Below are 21870 nucleotides of genomic sequence, written 5' to 3' on the forward strand. Positions count from 1 at the left end.
CAGGTTTCGTGGAGTGGAGGAGCTCTCGCAGGGCTCCGAGCAGGAGCACATACACTGGGAGCATGCAGGTTTTAGGCAAACAAGCAGCAAGAAGACGCTCTGGCGGCACGGATAGCGAGACGTAAGCCCCAGTTCTTTTACTAAGCAAACCCACTTAAAAGCTCGCAGCGAGTTAAACAAGGGGTAACCTAAAGTATGTAAATAAGGAGTGCGATCGCATTTCTCCTGGCAGGAAGGGGAGGAATTAAAATCACAAAACCCCGCTTGAAATTGCCATGAAAATTCGGGGGGTGGGGAGGAGAGACGTTGATTTAAAGTTGCCCATTAGTCATTTGCACCCCCCAGCCCCAATCCTTGGCGGGCGCTGACCGAGGGGCCCCCTCCCCATCCCTTCCCCTCCCTTCCCTCCCCTTCTCTCCCCTCCCCTCCCCGCCTGATTGGCTGCACTGGGCTCAGCACAGGCCGGGCAAAAGCTTTGTCTGGGGACTTGGAGTGAAGTTGCGGAGGAATTTAGGCTGAAGCCGGCGAGGGAGGGCGTTCAGTCCGGCGGCGAGTGCGGAGCAGACGCAGGAGGACGGGCGGCGGATCCATCCCGCCGGCGGTCCCTGGATGCCGAGGGTGGGAGAGGAGCACGCTGCCCCGGAGCATCTCAGCCTGGAAGAGGAGCGCTGAGTCAAATGAGAAAGCGTGGATTGCTTACAGATTGTATCTGGATGTCCTGGAACGGTGTGTATAGAAAAAGCCAAAAGTTTTCTGATCTGTAGGTTATTAAATCTTGGCTGGCTAGAAAAGGCGTTTTCAAGCTGGAAAGGACCAGATGTGCTTTGGATTTAAGGTACCGAAGGAAGGCAAAATAATTGCTTTTTAACTTATTGGGAGAAATTAATTGCAAAAACTTACAAATGTATCAAATCGACGGTAAAATGCACTTTTTATTCCTTTTTGCACTGATTGTAATATCTTGCAATAATGCTGTGCTGGGCAAGAATTTGAAATACAGGATTTATGAAGAGCAGAGGGTTGGATCAGTAATAGCAAGACTATCGGAGGATGTTGCTGATGTTTTATTAAAAATGCCTAACCCTTCCTCAGTTCGGTTTCGAGCCATGCAGAGAGGAAATTCTCCCTTGCTTGTAGTCCGTGAGGATAATGGAGAAATCAGCATAGGAGCTAAAATTGATCGGGAACAACTGTGCCAGAAAAACTTAAACTGCTCCATAGAGTTTGATGTGATCACTCTGCCCACTGAGCATCTGCAGCTTTTCCATGTTGAAGTTGAAGTGCTGGATATTAATGACAACTCTCCACAGTTTTCCAGAGCTCTTATCCCTATTGAGATATCAGAGAGTGCAGCTGTAGGAACTCGGATCCCTTTGGACAGTGCTTTTGATCCAGATGTGGGAGACAACTCCCTTCACACTTACTCCCTTTCTGCAAATGATTTCTTTAGCATTGATGTGAGAACCAGGACTGATGGTGCTAAGTATGCAGAGCTGATTGTGGTCAGAGAGCTGGATCGTGAGTTGAAATCGACTTACGAACTCCAACTCACTGCCTCTGACAAAGGGGTGCCTCAGAGATCTGGGTCATCCCTCCTGAAAATCAGCATTTCTGATTCCAATGACAACAGCCCTGTGTTTGAGCAGCAGTCATATATTATCCAGCTCTTGGAAAACTCTCCTATTGGGACTTTGCTTATAGACCTCAATGCTACTGATCCAGATGAGGGCGCCAATGGGAAGGTCGTGTATTCCTTTAGCAGTCATGTGTCTGCCAAAATTATAGAAACTTTTAGGATAGACCCAGAAAAAGGTCACCTGACCCTGCTGAAGCAAGTGGACTATGAAGTAACCAAATCCTATGAAATTGACGCTCAGGCTCAGGATATGGGGCCAAATTCTATTCCAGCTCACTGCAAAATTATAATTAAAGTTGTGGATGTGAATGACAACAAGCCAGAAATCAACTTAAATCTGATGTCCACAGAGAGAGAAGAGGTAGCTTGCATTTCTGAGGGGTCACCCCTGGACACCTTTGTTGCCCTGGTCAGAGTGCAAGATAAGGACTCTGGTGTGAATGGAGAGATCGTTTGTAAGCTCCATGGGCATGGCCACTTTAAACTTCAAAAGACTTATGAAAATAACTATTTAATCTTAACCAATGCCACTCTAGATAGGGAAAAGAGATCTGAATACATCTTGACTGTAATAGCAGAGGACAAGGGAACGCCAAGTCTCTCCACAGTGAAACACTTTACTGTCCAAATCAGTGATGAAAATGACAACCCACCCCGCTTCCAGACAAACAGATATGAAGTTGTCATCTTGGAAAATAACTCTCCTGGAGCATACATCACATCAGTCACAGCCACAGACCCAGATCTAGGTGATAATGGGCAGGTGACATACACTATTTTGGAGAACTCTGTTTTGGGAAGTTCTATAACCACCTATGTGACCATCGATCCCTCCAACGGGGCGATCTATGCCCTGCGAACCTTTGATCATGAAGAAGTAAATCAAATTGCCTTCATGGTCCAAGCTAGGGATGGAGGGAGCCAGCAGCTCATTAGCAACACCACAGTTGTACTCACAATCATTGATGAGAATGACAACGCTCCCGTCATCGTGGGGCCGGTGCTACACAACAGCACAGCAGAAATCTCAATCCCTAAAGATGCTGAAATTGGCTTTCTTGTCACCAGGGTAAGGGCTACAGACAGAGACTCTGGTATGAACTCTGAGCTCAGCTGCTCCATAGCAGCTGACAAGGAAAACAACATCTTTGTGATGGATCCCCAAACTTGTGACATCTCTATCAATGTGAGTGTTGAATCAGTTCCAGCAAAACAATGGGAGTTTTTGGTGATAGTCCAGGATAAAGGCAGTCCTCAGCTTAGTACTAAAGCTCTTCTGAAATGTACCATTTTGGAGCATGTTTATTCATTTTCAAGCACCGAAGCAACTTTGGTAAGCCAGCCCTCCCTGGACATCTCTATGATAACGATTATATCCTTAGGATCTATATGTGCCGTGTTGTTGGTTATTATGGTCATCTTTGCCACAAGGTGCAATCGAGAGAAAAAGGACACCAGGTCTTACAACTGTCGCGTGGCTGAATCAACCTACCAGCACCATCCAAAACGTCCCTCCAGGCAGATCCACAAAGGGGACATCACACTGGTGCCGACAGTTAATGGCACTCTACCCATCAGGTCCCACCACAGAGCTTCGCCATCATCCTCCCCAGCCCTGGAGAGGGGCCAGATGAGCAGCCGGCAGAGCCACCAGAGCCACCAATCCCTGAACAGCCTGGTGACCATCTCCTCCAACCATGTGCCTGAAAACTTCTCCCTGGAACTCACCCATGCTACACCAGCTGTCGAGGTAAGGTCCAGACCTTGGTTTTGCACATCCATTTATGAAGACACTCATTTGGAAGCCTACACACACCCTGCCTCATGGGAATGTGTCATGGATTTCTCTTCAATATCACAGCTTTTCAGTTTTACTCCAATATCAACAGATTCCATTGCCCTGAGGAACAGGGTTAAATCTATTGGTAATAGCATTGTTCCTTGGTTCTTCCCTGTAAGGTCAACACAATGGAGTGGAACATAGTGCTCTGCACTGGGTAACTGTTCACTCTTCCTTGCCTTCCCCCTCCCTCCTCTCTGTACAGTTCCATCTGAGAAAGGATGCCTGAATATTTATATTCAGGAACAATCCAGGAAACTCTTTTATTAATGGGGGTGCAGAACTAAAACATTCTGACACAGTTTGATGACAGCTGCAGTAACATGCAGCTGCACTGTATCTCAAACTTTGAGATTCCCTGTCTCAGTTTTTACTGCAAATGCTGGGTCATAGCTTAAATAAATAAGAGCTGTGTCCTGGTAACTCTTTACATGTAAAGTAAAGCTGTTTTGTTTTGAATTAGGATCCTGGAATATTAAAGGCTTGATTCTAATATATTTAACCAAAACAAAACTCCACCTCTGTGTAATTGCTTGTTTTACTTGTTAAGGAATTCATTATTATGAATTCAGAGGCTAATGAACAGCATTGAACTTCCTAATTTTAGAGAGTCTTCAGATGTTTTCTGTGTCAGACACTACACTACCAAATAGTCTATTATACTGCCTTATATATGTGCAGGAATTTGATTTAATTAAATTTTAAAGGGGGAAAAAATAAACCACAAACAAACCTGAGAAGCAAATTAGTGGTTTTACACCAAGGAGCTTGAGCTTTCGTTTCAAGGAATCAGTCTTTTCACCTTTTCTTTAGCAGGTTTCTCAGCTTCTCTCGATGCTTCATCAGGGCCAGTATCAGCCAAGGCCAAGTTTTCGAGGGAACAAATATTCCAGAAGCTACAGGTAAGAATCCAGTTTGTTCTGCTACATATGATTGTAGGATCAGTACATGTATCCTCATGTACTGATGAGTAAAAATACATCAATACATGTATTTTTAAACAAAAAGTGGATTATAACGTACTTGAGATAATGTAGTCCTCCACAATTCTCTTTACAGATATGCCCTACAAGATATGGATAAATTCAGCTTGAAAGACAGTGGCCGGGGTGATAGTGAAGCTGGAGACAGTGATTATGATTTGGGGAGAGAGTCTCCAATTGACAGACTTCTTGGGGAAGGATTCAGTGACCTTTTCCTTACAGATGGAAGAATTCCTGCAGGTAAGAGCAGAATGGAAGCTGAGCAGTTTATTTACAGTTCTGCCTGGCTGTCACTTTGATAAAACTACTACTGAGAAAGCAAAAATTCTTTAGTTTTCAAGTCCTATATTTCCTTCCTTTTTTACTTTGCTTCATGATAAATACTGAGTTGAAGCCTTGATGTATCTACTAAAATGAAACCTCAGATACAACTGCAAATCTACCCAGAGCAATGCCTATTTTTTGTTACTCACATCATGAGCTGGCTCCAGATTCGTCCTAAAAGTATGATCTGCTCCGAGCCCTTAGACTTTTAATGACACGGTGGACGTTTTTGCAAAGCCAGGCAGTTGTGGTTTTTTAAAAATACAGTGACCTATAATTTGGGAGATAGGTTTTCCTGCAGTGGATTTGATCCATATGACAAAAACCTTTACTATTTAGAAATTGAGTATGAAAGTGAACTAGAAATATAGATGGAGAAGAAAGAAAAGTGTTTTTCCCACTGAAAAATGAACTTGAGTGGCAAGGGAAGGTTCTAAATATTTCCCAGATTTTAAATCTTGCAACCCTATTTTCTGGAAGCAAGAGCTTAAGAGGTACAATTCAAGGGCAGAGGGCAAAAAGGAAAAGAAATTAGAAAAGGGTGAGTGGCAGTAGGATAAACAAACATATACATATTAATGTGTATGAAGCATTACTTTTAAATTTATGCTCAAATAAAAGTTGAATAAAAGGTCATGGGAATTCATGCTTAGATAGAAGAATTTTGTAATTACTTTAATAATTATACAGCCTCTGGTTGTACCCTAGATCTTGTTCTTACTTCAGATCATATTTAGTTTTCTCTGTATAACCAGAGGGCCAGACAATTTCAGTAGGGTTCATTGAACCACATTTATAAATTTAACAAGTTTAGTAAAGTAATTTTATAAATGGAGGCCCTTTGCTTTGGGACGTGGTGCAGCACATGGCCTTTCTAAGGTGACCCCCATGCATTAACCAGAGTTGTTATGCTAGACAAGAGAGAATGCCAGAAGTTCAAATTGTTTTTCATATACATTTAAACTTTAAAAATTTCTGTGCATATTTTGCTCCAGTCTAGGTCTTGTATCACATACCCATCCATTCACCTGCCTCCTGAAATGGTGAGGGGGCCTTGAAGAGTTAATCTGTTTTCAGAATCTTTTACCTAAATCTGGACTTCTAATATATTTTTATCCTCATCCTCCCTAACTCCTACTACTTAGTCCTCTGCCAGCTAGCATGAGGCATGTCTCATTCTTTCCTATGCTCTAGCAAGGAGGCAGGGAGGGATATTCTGGAGCTCTCAGTTGACCTGGGTAGCTTGAAGTGCAATGGTGTTTGCACTGGCATCCTGCCCTGCTGCTGCCAAGGAAGAGTGATCCCTTTACAGTGGGCAACTGGGGGCTGCCAGCAGACAGGAATGGTTGTCCTCTTAGCTGGCTGAAATGCCCATGACCCATTTTCAGCTCTTACAATTCCCTCTCTAAACAGTAAGCCTAAGGATAGGATTTCCAAAAATGCCAGGCTAATTAAATTCAAAGTAAGGGAAACTCCTCTCAGTGCAGACAGAACTGGGTTGGGCTATCAAGACTGGTATTTAGTCTCACCCAGATGTCCATTTATTGCTATGCATGGCCTTAATCCTTCAGATAAGTCTGCTGAACCTCTTCAGATGAGACCTGAATTGATCTACAATCCCAATATATGAAAAGGAAAAGAAAACTTCCTGAAGGTTTCCTGTTCTCCATTCTGAAAGATTTCTGCATTGTCAGTCTAGACACAGGCAAAAATGCTGTGGGAAGGTCCTTTCAGTTTGTCTATTTAAGGTGGAACAAGAAAGGAATGGAGCCAGTCCCTCAAAACTCCACAAATTACATGATTGGAAAGTTCCATAGCTGTTCTTGAAAGACTTGTTTCTTTTTCTTTTTAAATCTTAACCAGCAAGCTTTAAGTTCTGGAAAAAAAAAATAAAAAGAGAAAAATAAAAGCTGTTGTGGATCTGGCCATTTTTAAATTCATTGCTGATTTAAGGACAGATTGTGTCACCATTCAGTTATTTCAAAGTATCTTTTGATCTTGTGTTCAGGAATGTCAGAATTTATTATTTTAAACTAAAACCATTCCTGATAACAATGGCTGCAAAACTGTCATTAAGAAAAACTTCGCTACTAATGAAATGCCAGAGCACTGAAAGTATCTAATGAATTTAAAGAAGTCTTAACGGAATCTTCTTAATTATGAGTATAATCCTCACCTACTGGGATGACTTGAGAACTGGTCATGGATAACTTAGATGTCTTTTGACAGTTCTAACTCTTGGGCATTTTCGGTAAAATGTCATATATGGGAACAAACACTTTCAGGCATTTCAGTCACTTGTACAAAAACTTCAGCCACTGATATATTCTAGTTTGCTTTTTTTGTTTGAAACCTCCTGGATCAGCAGTTATTTTGAAATAGATTGAGCAATATCCAGGCTGCATTCTGAGCTTGTAATCTTGAAGAAATTCATACTTTTGCAGGCATGACATGGAGAGAGTTTATACTCATAGGAATGGAAAGGCCATTAGGAAAGCAAACAATATGATAGGCTGTGTATAGTGGAAAAATATAATGCTGACAGTATGAGAGTAGGACTTTATAAATAGTACTAGTACATCCAAAACTGAAATACTCTGTTCAGTTCTGCTTACACCACTACAAAAAGAGTTTTTGATAAATGGAGTGGATCCAGAGCCAGATGGGAAATGTGTTGAGGGAGCAAGGAAAACTTCCAGGCCATGACTGCAAACATTTCTTTTGCAGTCAGTATATGCTGGGAAAGAGCAAGAAACTCTATTCTGTGTGGGATAATCTAACCATTAAGTGATATGGGTAGGGGTTTCTTATGGTCAAAATATGCATAATGCAAAGAGTCTGTCATTTCTGAAAGCTGTCTTGAATCACTTGGTGACTCAGACCCATTAGGGCCCCAGCAGCACCCAGATCTTCTCCAGCATATCTGGGAGGCACACAGACACATGGCCTGAGGCGAGGCTTTGTGTCCTACCATCAGTTTCCTTTGGGCTGGAAAATTTAGCATCTTTCCTGGCACATCCCTCTCTGCAGGCCTGCCAAACTGGGCTTTGCCTGTCCCTGCTTCCAGCAACCATTCCCAGACCTCTTGGAATATTTGCAAAGGACCCTCACAGTGCCCCTTTGTGGGCCAGTTTGGACCAGTGTAGCACTCAGAATTGCTGTCATTTGCCCCACCTTATTGCTTCAACCTGAGAGACATCAATAAACCAAGAAGTTGAAAGAGCAGCTCTTTCATCTTCTGCTCTTCAGCCCTCATGGCTGACCTGGGTTCCCATCCAGTGGGTTAGAGCCCTCCTTATGCCAAGGCCTAAGCCAGCATGGGCCAGTAACCTGAGCTACAGAGCTGCAAGTGCACCTGAGAGTATAAATCCAGTATAAACACCAGAGTCACACAGGCTGGGAATTAGACCCTCGAATTCTGACAGTGGATTAAAATTTAACTGATTTAGTTAAAAAGGTAATATGGCAGTGGATCATCTTGAGTTCTACATTTGCTTCATTGCCAGAACAAAGGAATTGTTTAATGGAAAAGGAGATCCCTCTGAATGCTATTATTCTTTGCTCTTTATTTCCTCTGTCCATTTATTCCCACTTGATTGCTCTGAAATGCCTCAGTTGTTGCATGTGGAAGACTTCTCTAAAACTCAAGTAAGTGCTTGGAGGTAGAGATTTCTTCCTTTTATTTTATATTTTTTAATGAGCTAGAACTGTACAAAGGGCTCATGTAGCTTCAAGCCACAAGTGCTTGTTTTTCCACCTGCAATTTACATGTTTATCTTCATCTTAGCTAAGAGATTGCATTACTCTCTTACATGAACTGCACTGGTTGTTCTCGTTCTTGCCAACGGAGGTACCAGACTGTTTGTATTTGCCACGTTCCTGCACAGAACAGAGAGGGGGAATTGTGGGAATCCATAAAATTAGAGGTTTTTGGGAAAGCTGCAAAAGGCAGGCCTCAGAGACAGTAGAACTGTGATTAGAGCTAAGCAGTAGCCATGAGATTGGTCAGCAGAAAAATTATGTAAAAAGTAGAAAAGCAAGGACAAATAGAACAATGATCTGTGTATTAACGCTTCTCTAGAATAACTCTCTAAGCTACAGAAAAGTTTATCTAACAAGATATTAGGAAAGTTGAAGCTTAATAATGGAGCTCTGTGCATTGTGTTTTAAGGCTTACAAGCAGGTATTGTATTTGAAATAACCAAGGATTGTTTTAACCAAAGGTACATGTGCTTATAGTGATTGGATAGAACTACTGTCAATGTGCTTTTGCTTGGTGTGATTGGTCAAAAACCTTTTAAAGTAAGTTGTAACATTAAGTTTTTGGTCTACTGCCTGGGATGTGAGCTGGTGGCATCTTCCCATTGTCATAACCATGTAATGAGACTGATGCTGGAAAATAAAACAGCTCAAGGCACGTTCCACAGTAATCCCGTCCTGTTCGTGATTTGTAAATTTTGTAAATAGCCCCCTGCCGGCGTCAAATACCTCTGGGGGATTGCAGTCCTGGTGACAAGAGCCCCTGTGAGTGCAGGCGCTGTGTGCAGCAGGAGGGGGTGCTCACTCTCCTGTTTCTCTTGCAGCCATGCGCCTGTGCACGGAGGAGTGCAGGGTCCTGGGCCACTCGGACCAGTGCTGGATGCCCCCGCTGCCCTCTCCCTCCTCCGATTACAGAAGCAACATTTTCATCCCTGGGGAGGAGTTCCAGGCACCCCAGCAGCAGCAGCACCTGCAGCAGCAGCACCACCAGGGCCTCGAGGAGGATGCCCAGGCAGCCGACGCCAGTGAGAAGAAGAAGAGTTTTTCAACGTTTGGGAAGGACTGCCAGAGCGAGGAGGAATCAGGGGACTCCTGCACCTCCTCCCTCCTCTCCGAAATGAGCAGTGTCTTCCAGCGCCTGCTGCCCCCCTCGCTGGACGCCTACACGGAGTGCAATGAGATGGATCGCTCCAACTCGTTGGAGCGCAGGAAGGGACATTTGCCAGCCAAGAATGTGAATTATCCACCGGGGGTGGCAGCCTGGGCAGCCAGCACGCATTTCCAAAACCCTGCCAACAACGGGCCCGCTCTGGGGACTCACTCGGGCGCGCAGCCTTCATCCAAATGGCTGCCGGCCATGGAGGAGATCCCGGAGAATTATGAAGAGGATGATTTTGACAATGTGCTCAACCACCTCAGCGATGGCAAACATGAACTCATGGATGCCAGTGAGCTGGTGGCAGAAATTAACAAGCTGCTGCAAGATGTCCGGCAGAACTAGTTGTTTCAAAAGCCTATTTTTCCATATTTATGGAAAACTGGAAGGGGAAAAAAAATGAATAAAAAATAGACTGAGGAGAACTGGCATTGCCAACTAGTTGCATTTATCATAAATGTGTCTGTGTATGTTGAATATTAAAATACTGTATTTTCATATGTACACAATGCAAGTGTGATTATCTTTATCTGTATTTTAAAAATACATTTGTACCTTATATTTATGTGTAATTTAACAAATAAATTTTATTTTTGTACACCCACAGCAAGCATGGTTTCCTAAATGTATATAGATGGTACCACCCTTGTCAAACTTAGAGCATTCTTGCCACACAGGCATGTTTAAAAAAAAAAAAAAAAGAAAAAACAAGAAGAAGGATTTGTTTTCCCATATTATTTCTTTCAAATGTTTCGAATACAAATTCAAAACACTGAAAAAGTTATGCAAATGTTAGTTTCAGTAAATGATCCAACACCTTTTTTGCAATGTTTTATTCTTATAATAAAGAACTGTAACTCCCATGAAACCTAAAATGTCTTTTTTTTATTTTGATGCATTTGGTCTATAGAATCATTTTCTAATTTAAGTCATGGATTGTTGCAGGCTGAAGTCTTCCTGTCTTTGGCACATAAGTGTTTTTCCCAGTGAACAAATAATGGAATTCTGTGATGGGTCTTCCACTGTGATCTCTGCAAAAAAATGTAAATTTGTTGTGCTGTTGTTACACTGCAAAGCCAGTTGAAGTCAGCAGTGTATACTTGAAAGACAGCATTAAAATCAGCTTTTTCGACCTCAAGCTGAATTCTGAATTTATGTAAATACAAAAATTGCAATGAACTGATTTATCTTTGTAAATGACACCAAAATAAAAGCAATGTTGCATCTTCCAGAAAAACAGCTATATTTTGCCTCTGCACGCAGTTACATTTTTATATTAGCTATATTCTCTGTTGTAAGTGTGCTTGTCTTTTGTTTGCAAAGCAGTGCAAAAATGTTTGAACTTCCTAGCAAAGGGCAAGCCAGCAGGTACATTTGCTCTGGCTGCATCCCATCCTTCCATAGTGGGGCTTCTCTCTGTCCTGAAGCTCGGTGAAAAGTCATTTATATTATGGTGCCATTGCTGTAGTGGGGGTGATGTAACTAATATTGCTCAGATAAAAGTCAATGTCATCCTTTTAGTTACTTCAAAACTGTTTTTGTTAGCCTCTCATACACAAGGAGATCTTTTTAGTAGCAAACAAATGGATTTTACAGTTGAGAAACATGGGTGGGTTTTGAGCCCCCTGTGCTCATATCAGGAGTGTTAAGAGATGGCCATAAAAACCTGTATTTTTTGGCATTTATGCAAATGGATATTTTATATGATTTTTTTTTTTTTTTTTTGCCAGAACTGCGGAAAACTGTTGGAATAATCCAAGTCAACCTGGGCATAAAACTGATTCATTTGTTTTGGAGAATGGCCCTGGTAGAGTATCTTATAAAATATTTTTTTTTGTGCTAGATACCAGAATTCCTGCTTAATGTTACCTCCAAAAAGCAAAAATTTTTTTGTATGCATAAGCTTCATTTCTTCTCTTCTCTGTGTGCAAGGAAACTTTAATCTCCTTATTGGTTTCACAGTGCTGTAGATGGGACATTTGGAGATGTGTAGGCATTTGTTGACACCTGAACAATGGAGAGGTTCTCACCTAGTTTACACATCAGGAGCTCAGGCTATGCTTTAGTGGTTAGAAATACCAGGACCTCAAATTGGGAGCTCTCTTACAGCACCTTTGAATGCCAGCAGGACTTGAGCCTCATGGAGTTGCCATCTATTATTGAGAGGGAGTTGTAACACCTCATTAAATATTTGACATCTCTTCCCTGTTTTTACCCTTCATTCCTACTAATAGGGATTATTGGCCCCACAAGCCTCACCTGGGTCCCATTCTCCCACTCCCCCTCACTCCAGGGGCTTAGACTGGAGCAGGCAGCTGTTCTAGAAGTGTTTGTCCTCTTTGGCTCTCAGGGTCCACTCAAGACAGACTTCATAGCTGTGCCTCCAACTATATCCAGCTCCTGCTGACAGGAGTCCTTGGATCCTCGTCCTGGTTTGTCACCTTGGCATGCCGAGGGCTGACAATGGATCCCTTTGCCAGCCCCTCACTGAACCTGCTGCATCCATGTTCTGTGGGGTTGCACTTTGTCAGTGTGGGTTCTGCTCATGCTGGGGTTGCTCTCAGCTCCTGCTTTTCTTGATGCTTTAAAGCAGCAGCATCAGGCTGACTCTGAAGCCAGGATGCTGTAGCAGTCCTAAAGTTCACAAGGACATAACCTTCTCCTCCCTAACTAGGCTGTTTCTGTCTCATCTCAACCCTCCCCTTGCAGTTTTTCTCTTCTTCAGTGTCCAGTTTTAGTCCTGTTCTCCAAGTTCCCTCATCCTTACCCCATCTTAACTCCTCCTGGCTCTCTCACTCCATTTCCCTTAAAATCTGACCCACAATCTAATCCTGCACAGCCCATAGATAGCATCTTGTATCCCAATAACCCTGCCCATGACTGAATTTCCCAGTTTCTATCTCTTTAGTTAGAAGAGATAGCTAGCTAGCACATCCCTGAAATCCTCCTATGCCCTCACTTTTTGATGTGTAATTGTAATTACAATGTAATTGTGAGCTCCACTGAATTCCTGAATTCCTCTACACCCAATGCCTTTTTTGGGTGCCTGTACAGTATGGAAAGGTCTGACTTGCATGGCTGAGCCTCCCCACTGCTGACTTTTTGCAGAAGTGGGAGGGTCAGGAAAGCAATTCTGAAGACAAAACTCATGCCTGCCTGGTTATTTGATTCCAGCCTGGGCATACAGAGTGTGTGAGGTATACAGGGTGACTGGTGGTTATGTTAAAAATTTACAAGGTGGTAGTTTGAAAATAGTTATTAAACTTGTAGATTATTTTTCTGTTGACCTGATAAAACATTGCTGTCTGTTACAAAATCAGCAGCAGAATGTGAAACTCCCCACCAAGTGGTATAGATTCCTCCATAAATAAATGCAGATAGCTCTTTCTCCTCATTTCTAGAAGAGGAAATATTAGACATTCAGGCTCAGACTGCTTTCTGTCTACAAGCTTGCAGGACAGCCTGATAAGCTTCATTTTCACAGTCATATCATCCACTAGGGATTACCAACCTGTTTTAAATTTAAAACCCTTAAATCAGTTTATGCCTGCTGGCCTATGTCACGTGGATAGTCTCAATGATTTAAAGAGCCATTGTTTGCAGAGAGGACTTTCTAGAAAAAAAGTAGATTGCACTGAATTTCTCTGGTAGCACTTGGCATCCAAATATCATAAAACACGTAAGGTTTTCCTAGAGGGGATGTCTGTACCAACACACAGTAATAGTATTTGGTATGTGCATTGCTGAAAGAATTTTATCATATAAAGAGGCCAATCTCCAGGAGCAAGAAAGTTTACTTAGATTATATCTGAAATGCCTTGGAGTTTGAGTTGTATTTATTATTGACAGGAAGCTTATTAAAAGATCAGTGGATAGCAGTAAATGAGAGAAAGATCTGTCTTATTCCTGCTTGGTTTAGAGTTCCTCTTTTTTCCCTTATAAATGAGGGAAATTATATAATATTTATATAGGGGTATGTACACTTATATAAAAACCCTAGCACCAAATCTCTTCTGTGTAAAGAACAGGGAAAGCTGATAGTGTGCAGGTTAAACAAAATATGTAATAAATCTGGATTTGCTGCATTTTGACAACTTCTAGAGAGTTAGGAGTTGCTGGTGTGGTTTAGGCACTAAACATGATGATGATTGTCCTGCCCAGAACACAAGTTCCTAGTACTTCTTTAAATGCATACTAGTTTTTTCATTCTTGGTGGTTTAACGACAGAAAAGGTTGTGAAGATTGGCAAATGGTAATTACCAAAATACTGGTTATTCCTGTAAGTGTTCAACTGTAAGTGCCTGCTATGGTGGGGCTTTGGGTTGAGTGGTCTAGTGGAAAGTGTCCTTGGCCATGGCAAGGGATTGGAACAAGGTGATCTTTAAGGTCAAACCCAAACAATTCCATGGGGTAGTGGTTCTGGCATTCCTTCTATATATGGAAGTACTGAGGCTTTTGAGCAAATACAAAGTTAATGGATGCGCAACAACTACTTTTCTCCACGCACATATAAGTTCTTACTATTCACTTCTGAAATTGTTACATTAAAAAATGTACTGAAATAATGATCAGAGTTGTTGGACCACTTATTTAAGTTGTGTTTAAACATTTGTGTCACTGCTGCATCACACTTTGCTATTAAGTGCCCATTAGGATAAACACATTGAGAGGATGTGGCTGTCAATAATGTCTTGGCTGCATTCTTTACCCTGCAATAGAACAGCAAATCAAACAAAAGCCACCACAAAATATTTAGGCCTCACAGTTTCCTTGCCTTTTTTAATGCAATATTGGAATTCGTAGAAGATGCCAAGAAGTTTAATTTCTTTCTCTGCAACCTGCAGAGGATTTCAGTTTCCCAGGATTAGGATTTGGAAGCCTCCATTTTTAGCATTAGGTTAACATAGCATCTGACCTAGCAGACTACAGTATACATGTGGGTTTTTTTCAATAATGCAGGCTGTTACATTTTCAAGCACAATTTCTCTCCTTTCTGTACCCTGGGGTCAAACTGCTTGCACACAAAACTTGGCTTGCATCATTTTCCACAATGCAGTTTAAATAAATAATAAATAAAATAATAATAAAAAAAGAAGTGATAATATAATTACTTCAATCAATAAAAATATTCATAATTAACAACCATGCTGTGTTGTGCATCCTCAGAGCTGTAAATCATAAATGACTGAGCACTTGTAAAAAATAAAATTCTGGGATCAAGTAACCTGCTACTGAAAAAAGCTTCTCTGAAGAGACACACAGGAACAGTTTAAAACATACTGTAAAAACAATTTTACAGGAGAATTGGTAAATAATACTTTGTTTAATTAAAACTCAGTGGAGACTTTGGAGAAACTGGGTAATAATTGAAGCTGAATTTAACAGAAAGAAGGCACCCATGTGCTGGCTCAGCTGCCATGCTGCTGTCCACACGTCCTACCATCCAATCAGCTCCTTCCACACATCCATGTGTTATGAATTTGAATAAGGCCAGGTTTTAAGAAGGAAAAAGGCTCTTGTTTATTAAAACAAACTACAGAGGACAGGGAGTTTGAGATAAACCCAAACTCCCACGGAACAACCCAAAGATAACAAACGTGTCCCAAACATGCTGGGTTCTCTCCCAAAAGGTAGGTCCCTCAGAAGGAGAAGAACCCCAACCCAACCGGAACCCTCATTTTATAACCCCTCTCAGGTACAGGATTGGTGGGTTTTGGATCTGCACATTGATTACTCATTTTCCGGTGTTCTCCTTGCTCCTTATCGATATTCATTCTGGACCGATCATTTTCTCGTGACGTGGAATAATTGGTGAAGTCCCCTGTCCAATCACCTCCCGCCCCCCTTCAACTATCACCCACACCAAACCCTGGACCTTGCCTCCCTGGGACTCACAACAAACACCCAACTCACCCCAAAACAACAATTCCCAACCCAGCCCCAATTCAACACAAATTGAACACCATTTATAACACATGTTCTTTCAGCCAATCAACTTCCTGCTCATACACTGTCCATGCGTTCCTTCAGCCAATCACAATCTCACTTCTGACTGACTCTCTCCTCACTCATAACTGCCTCTCTCATCCCGCAACCAACTTCCAGCCATCTGGCCTTCAGCTGTGCCATTCCATAGGGCCTTCTGGGGAGCGTAACCCTTAATCACTCTGATAATTATTACCCCCTATGCTACATTCAGTCAGCAGCCATCCAGCACCCCCATGTCCCTTTCTGCCTGGGCACTGTCCTGACACTCTGCCTGGGCACTGTCCCGCCACTCTGCCTGGGCACTGTCCCAGCCTGGAGCACTGCAGGGAGTTGTGGCCATGGTGCAGGACCCAGCCCCTGGACTTGCTAAACTTCATGTTGTTTGATTTGGCTCATCTATCCAGCCTCTCCAGGTCCCTCTGCAGAGCCCTCCTACCTGCCAGTGGATCAACACTCACTCCCAGCTTGGTGCCATCAGCAAATCTACTCATGGTGGACTCAATCCCCTCATCCAGACAATCAGTGAAGATATTGAACAGCACTGATCCCTAAGGTCCCAGCACAGACCCCTGAGGGACACAACTGGTGACTGGCCCCCAGCTAGATGCAGCACCATTCACTGTCGCAGACATCTTTTATTGAAAAATCCTTTCCTTAGGATTTTTCCTCCTGAGAAGCTGAGAGGCCTCAGGAACAAAATGTAAACAATGATTATCTGCTGCTGTGGAATGCAACAGGTGGATCTGTGATTGGTCTCATGTGGTTGTTTCTAATTAATAGCCAATCACAGTCAGCTGGCTCAGACAGAGAGTCCGAGCCACAAGCCTTTGTTGTCATTCCTTATTATTCTATTCTTAGCTAGCCTTCTGATGAAATCCTTTCTTCTATTCTTTTAGTATAGTTTTAATGTAATATATATGATAAAATAATAAATCAAGCGTTTTGAAACATGGAGTCAGATCCTCGTCTCTTCCCTCAACCTGAGACCCCTGTGAACGCCGTTGCAGTTCACCACCACTCTCTGGCCAGGCCACCCAGCCAGTTCTGAATCCAGCAAAAAGTGCTCCTGGCCCAGCCCTGGACTGTCAGCTTTTCCAGGAGTGTGCTTAGCAGCAGGAATTATGCCTAAAAAGGAAGTATTCTTTCTGCAGTGTATGGAAAATGAAAGGCTCTCGTGTGTGATGGTGCTCACAGGGGTCTCAGGTTGAGGGAAGAGATGAGGATCTGACTCCATGTTTCAGAAGGTTTGATTTATTATTTTATCATATATATTACATTAAAACTATACTAAAAGAATAGAAGAAAGGATTTCATCAGAAGGCTAGCTAAGAATAGAATAATAAGGAATGATAACAAAGGCTTCTGTCTTTGACCAAGATTCCGAACCAGCTGAGTGTGATTGGACATTAATCAAAAACATCCAACATGGGCCAATCACAGATCCACCTGTTGCATTCCAGAGCAGCAGATAATCAATGTTTACATTTTGTTCCTGAGGCCTCTCAGCTTCTCAGGAGGAAAAATCCTAAGGAAAGGATTTTCCATAAAAGATGTCTGCGACACTCATATATGGTATACAGGTTATAATAACTTGTCTTACCTTTTTATAAGATTTCAGCAATTATTGTATTTAGATCTCAGGAGAATTCAGGCTTTCCAGTTACTATTATGTACAGCTAAAAAGCTAAGACAAGGAAAATAAGCAAAGTCTACATGAGAGAAGATTGTGTTTGTGTGTCCTTTTCACAGGCTTCAGCTGATCTTGAAAAAAACTGGTTTCTTTGTCTACCCAAACAACACATTTGTAACATGTGTGAAGATACATTGCCATGAAACATAGGTGAAATAAAAGCACGTATGAGGCTGGTAATAATTTTACCTGCAAAGACTCTTTCTATGTATTCCTGGGTGGGATAGTAAGAGAAGCTTTTGGCCTGGAAGAAGGCTTATTGTTAGTCTTCTGGTTTATTGAGCTGAAGGTGCTGCCTATGTGTGAGAGATATGTGGGAAAAAATCCATATTCAAATTAATATAGTACTGTGCAAGAGGAAAAAGAGAGGAATAGGTTAAAAATTGAATTTTCTTGTTAATCAGGCCTGTGTTGCTTCAAGTAATGCCCATTATCTACAATATTTGCAAACTGGGAGGTAATGTGGTTGGCTTGTATAAAAATGGTGACAAGCAGCCACAGCAGCTTAGCGTACCTCTGGCAAAGAATGAGGGAAATTTTTTTATTCAAATATAACTGAAGCATAAACTTTGCAATTTGGCAGGCTTGAGACCACTTGAGCTTGTTTTGACCCATCTGGCTTTCTTAAATTCTTGCAATAATTAGGTCACCTAACTAGAAAGGACATGCTGATTTGTATCCAGGCTGGAAAAATGTTTGTGGTGAAATTATTTATTTATAATCTTTTCAAAATATCGGAGACTGATATTATAATCCTTATACATCCTCATGTTTGGATTTTTATTTTTTTTTGGTGGTTGTGTCTGATCTGACTGTGGAAAGTCCTATAATTTAAACTTTTAAATACTGTTAGAAAGAGGATATAATTTGGGCATCTAGAGTTTCAGTAGTGCAATATGTGAATGGGGTTTGCATTGATTTACAGAACCAAGTCATGCTATTACAATTATGCCTGTGATCCTAAAAACCTGTGTAACAAAACCCCAAATATAGATGTGTTTGTTGAAGGGCAACCAAAATTCAGGTATCTTTGATGGTTCTTGTCTCACCTACTGTAGCACTTAGAGCAGCACATGTTGGAGTATGCTTCATATGGGAAATAGCAGAGATTTATCACTGAAAACATCTATAAACTGAAAACTTAGTGGCTTCCTTCCATTGTGGGTGGACAGAAGCATCAGAAGACTATTCTGATGACCTGTATTACTCAATGCAGATTTCTTCAATATTGTTTACAAAAGTCTACAACAAAACACTCTCAGAGGATATGCAGCAGTTTGAGTTAACTGTGCAGAGAGACAGTTTCTAGATTATGTAGTTCTGCACCTTTGCATGTATAAAATTACCTTATTCCTTCATATCACAGTGAAACTGCTTTCTGGAAAAGGTGTGCATGTGTCATTAACTGCAGTCTTAAAATGCAAGTTTTAGACACAAGAAAGCATGGATATAATGTGTCAGCAAAGAGCCAAAAGGATTATTTCACAATTACACTAAAATGAAGCTCCAAGTGTTTAGTTATGAAGCATAACCACTGGTATCCATGAAAATTTCACTCACTTGAAAATCAGGAAAAAAGATCACGTTCTTGTGAAGGCTTGCATGCTATGGAGCTCTTAATGGCATAATTTCTGAGAAGTATATAAATTCAAATGTAAAATAAAGATCTGTATGTGGAACACTGCTGTTTTGCAAGTAAATATGGTGGGTTTTTTAGATTGAAACATAGATACTGAAAGAGAAAATATTCACAGAATTCACAGAATGACTAAATTGGAATACACCTTCATGATCATCAAGTCCAACACAGTCCTAACACCTCAACTAAACCGTGGCATCAAGTGCCACATCAGTCTTTTTTTAAACACATCCAGGGATGGTGACTCCACCACCTCCCTGGGAAGACAATTCCAGAACTTTATGACTCTTTCCATGAAAAACATTTCCCTAATATCCAACCTATATCTCCCTTGAGACAGCTTGAGACTGTGTCCTCTGGTGCTGTCATTTGCTGCCTGGTGGAAGAGACCAACCCCACCTGAGCACAGCCACCTTTCAGGGAGCTGTGGAGAGCAATAAGGTCACCCCTGAGTTTCCTTTTCTTCAGTCTAAACAACCCTAGCTCCCTTAGTCATTCCTCATAAGTCTCTGCTTTATTAAAAGACTAAAAGTTAGAAATTATGCCAAAAAAAAGTGTAGGTTTTTGAGTGTGGTTATTTCATCTACTTACAACCCATCTTTGGTATCATTGCCATAACTAAAAACTTTTTAAAGACTGGTGTTAAGAATAAGGTTTTAGTGGTAGTGCATCATTGAAAACAAAGCTGCAGTAGAATGGCAAACCATGTATCATCAGTACCAACTTTAATTAGCATGTAGTAGAAGAACTAGAATAGACACCATTTCCCTGAAACTCTACAAGAACCTCCCAAAAGGCACTGTTGGTTTTCAAACAACTTATTTTAAAACTGAGTGATCCAAAAATAGTCTTCAATTGCTGTTCTGCTTGTTATCCTAGATTTCCAAGGAAAAACAAAGAGTAGGGAAAAGACCTGGCCAACTGTGCTCTGCAGCTTAAGTACCTCACTGAAGGTACTGAGCCTGTTTGGACATGGAACATGGTTTTCTGGCTAAATCCCCTGAAGCCAGGTGCTGTGCTGGAGTTGGGAATGGAGACTGGCAAAACTTTTCTGGGGTCTGTCGCCTCCAGGGTACGATTTGTCTGAGGCTGATGAGAACAGGGGTGGATTCTGTCACTGCAGAGCTGGTTCAGTGAGCCCAGTGGTGCTAGCACAGTCTGTTTACAGCTTTGGCTGAGGCCTGGAAGGGCTGGGTGTCCATCACCACTGGGAGGAGGAATCCAAATGGATTTGGTGCCTCCAGCCAAGGCTGTTGGCTGCACGGGTGGCAGCCGAACATATGGTGATGCTTTGGGCTGCTTCTGTGGGGAGCTGCCGCTGGAGGCTTGTGCTCAGTCTCTCATTTCCTCTCTGCTTCTTGTTCTGATGTCCAAAAATATTCACATCCTCCTTATACCCGGGGGCTCTTACTGAGCTGGCCAGGTAGAAAACAGATTCTGGAAAAAGCCCAGCTTGTAAATTGGGGAGTGAAGGGTGAGATCTGGCATCTTTTTTGACTGAGTGCATTGTCCTCAGTAATGGGCTTTTTCACTGAAAGCAGAAACACTATTATTATCCCTCCATGGAGTCAATAGGAAATAAATGAAAGCCCATCTGACTTTAGAAATGAAAATTGATTCTTTCAATTTGGAGACAGCTTATGTTCTTTCCATTCCTCTTGGAACCTGAACACACAGAAACTGCTGCCAGAATTGGGATGATGCTACAAGGGTATCAGAAACAGCTCTCATAAGTATCAACAGGAGGGGAAGCACAAACAAACATGGGTACAAAGGATTGTGTCTGTTTGGTTGTGCTGGGGGTAAACCTTGAACAAGAGAGAGGAATGTCACCTGGCTAGAGGGTGCATGGGAAGATATTTCAGCTCTAGTTCTTGTCTTGAGAGTTGTTCTGCAGTATGTTTGCAGACAATTTACAGAAGAGTTACTTATATGAATTACATGTTTGAAAGAGTGTTTTTGGGCAATTTGGCTCAATGGTGAGCCTGGGACTCATTGTACAAGATGAGTGAAATTAGCTAAGATATGATAAATTGCTGCTATTGTTTTTTTAGAAGTAATATTATATATTTAATAGCATTACACAGTTCAGTGATATCTTCTCATGAAGCATAATTTGAAAGAATGATACCTAAAAGCAGAAATAGAGAGCAGACAGAAATATCTCTCCAGGAAATTGTAAATGTGAGGGAGTTTGGAGACAGCATAGCTATGCTTTCTGTTTTACCTCAGGCTTTAAAATACTTGTTTCAGAAGAGATTATTGATGAGATAGAGATTCCATTTGCAATACAGTTTTTTAAAATTTTTTTTCTCCAGTCTTATTCCAACCTTCTTGGGGATGGTGGTCTAGTCATGGCCCTCTGGAAGGACTCTTTGCACGTCCCAGTGTTTCTCTCCAGAGCTTTAGTAAATTCATCTGTGACCCATGAGGAGTTTTAATCACTTTGAAAAAGTCTCAGTAATTTAAGTATCTAGAAAAATTGCATTTATCAGGTTATTTTAGCAAGCTTAGTTAGACACAGTTTTCTGAGGTGTCCTAAAGCTCCAGGATCACTTAACATGCAGGTCACTCCTAGCCAGCACTGGTGTGCTGCTAGGTTGAATCATTCAATATTCATGGCTGTTTAATCTACTGGGCAAATAACCTAGAATACATATATATATTGCTGGAACTCAAATTTATTTTATAACACAACATGAAATTCAAGAAAATGTTCAATCTGTTTAGGTAAGAAGAATATTCTCTCTAGATTATTTTTGATCTGTTTTTCTGGTATGGAACTGGGGGGGGTATGTTTGTTTTCGTGGTGTTTTAGGAAGATTGATGCAGAGTATGTTAAAGACCAAAAATAA

General features: G+C 41.5%; 1 protein-coding gene across 2 annotated transcripts; it reads left to right on the plus strand.

Annotated features, from left to right (window-relative positions):
• The first annotated feature begins 568 nt into the window (after nt 1–568).
• On the plus strand, nt 569–10304 carry PCDH18 (protocadherin 18). 2 transcript variants are annotated; one of them, XM_036382882.2, is made up of 4 exons: nt 569–3386; nt 4290–4378; nt 4536–4699; nt 9367–10304. In XM_036382882.2, the coding sequence occupies exons 1-4, from the start codon at nt 903–905 to the stop codon at nt 10041–10043; spliced, it is 3414 nt and encodes a 1137-aa protein (XP_036238775.1). In that variant the 5' UTR covers nt 569–902; the 3' UTR covers nt 10044–10304. The 2 variants fall into 2 exon arrangements, with proteins under 2 accessions (XP_036238775.1, XP_036238776.1); XM_036382883.2 differs by having other exon boundaries at nt 4293–4378.
• Nucleotides 10305–21870: the final 11566 nt, after the last annotated feature.

Source organism: Molothrus ater, chromosome 4, assembly GCF_012460135.2.
Source record: "Molothrus ater isolate BHLD 08-10-18 breed brown headed cowbird chromosome 4, BPBGC_Mater_1.1, whole genome shotgun sequence".
In the NCBI taxonomy this organism is placed as follows: domain Eukaryota; kingdom Metazoa; phylum Chordata; class Aves; order Passeriformes; family Icteridae; genus Molothrus; species Molothrus ater.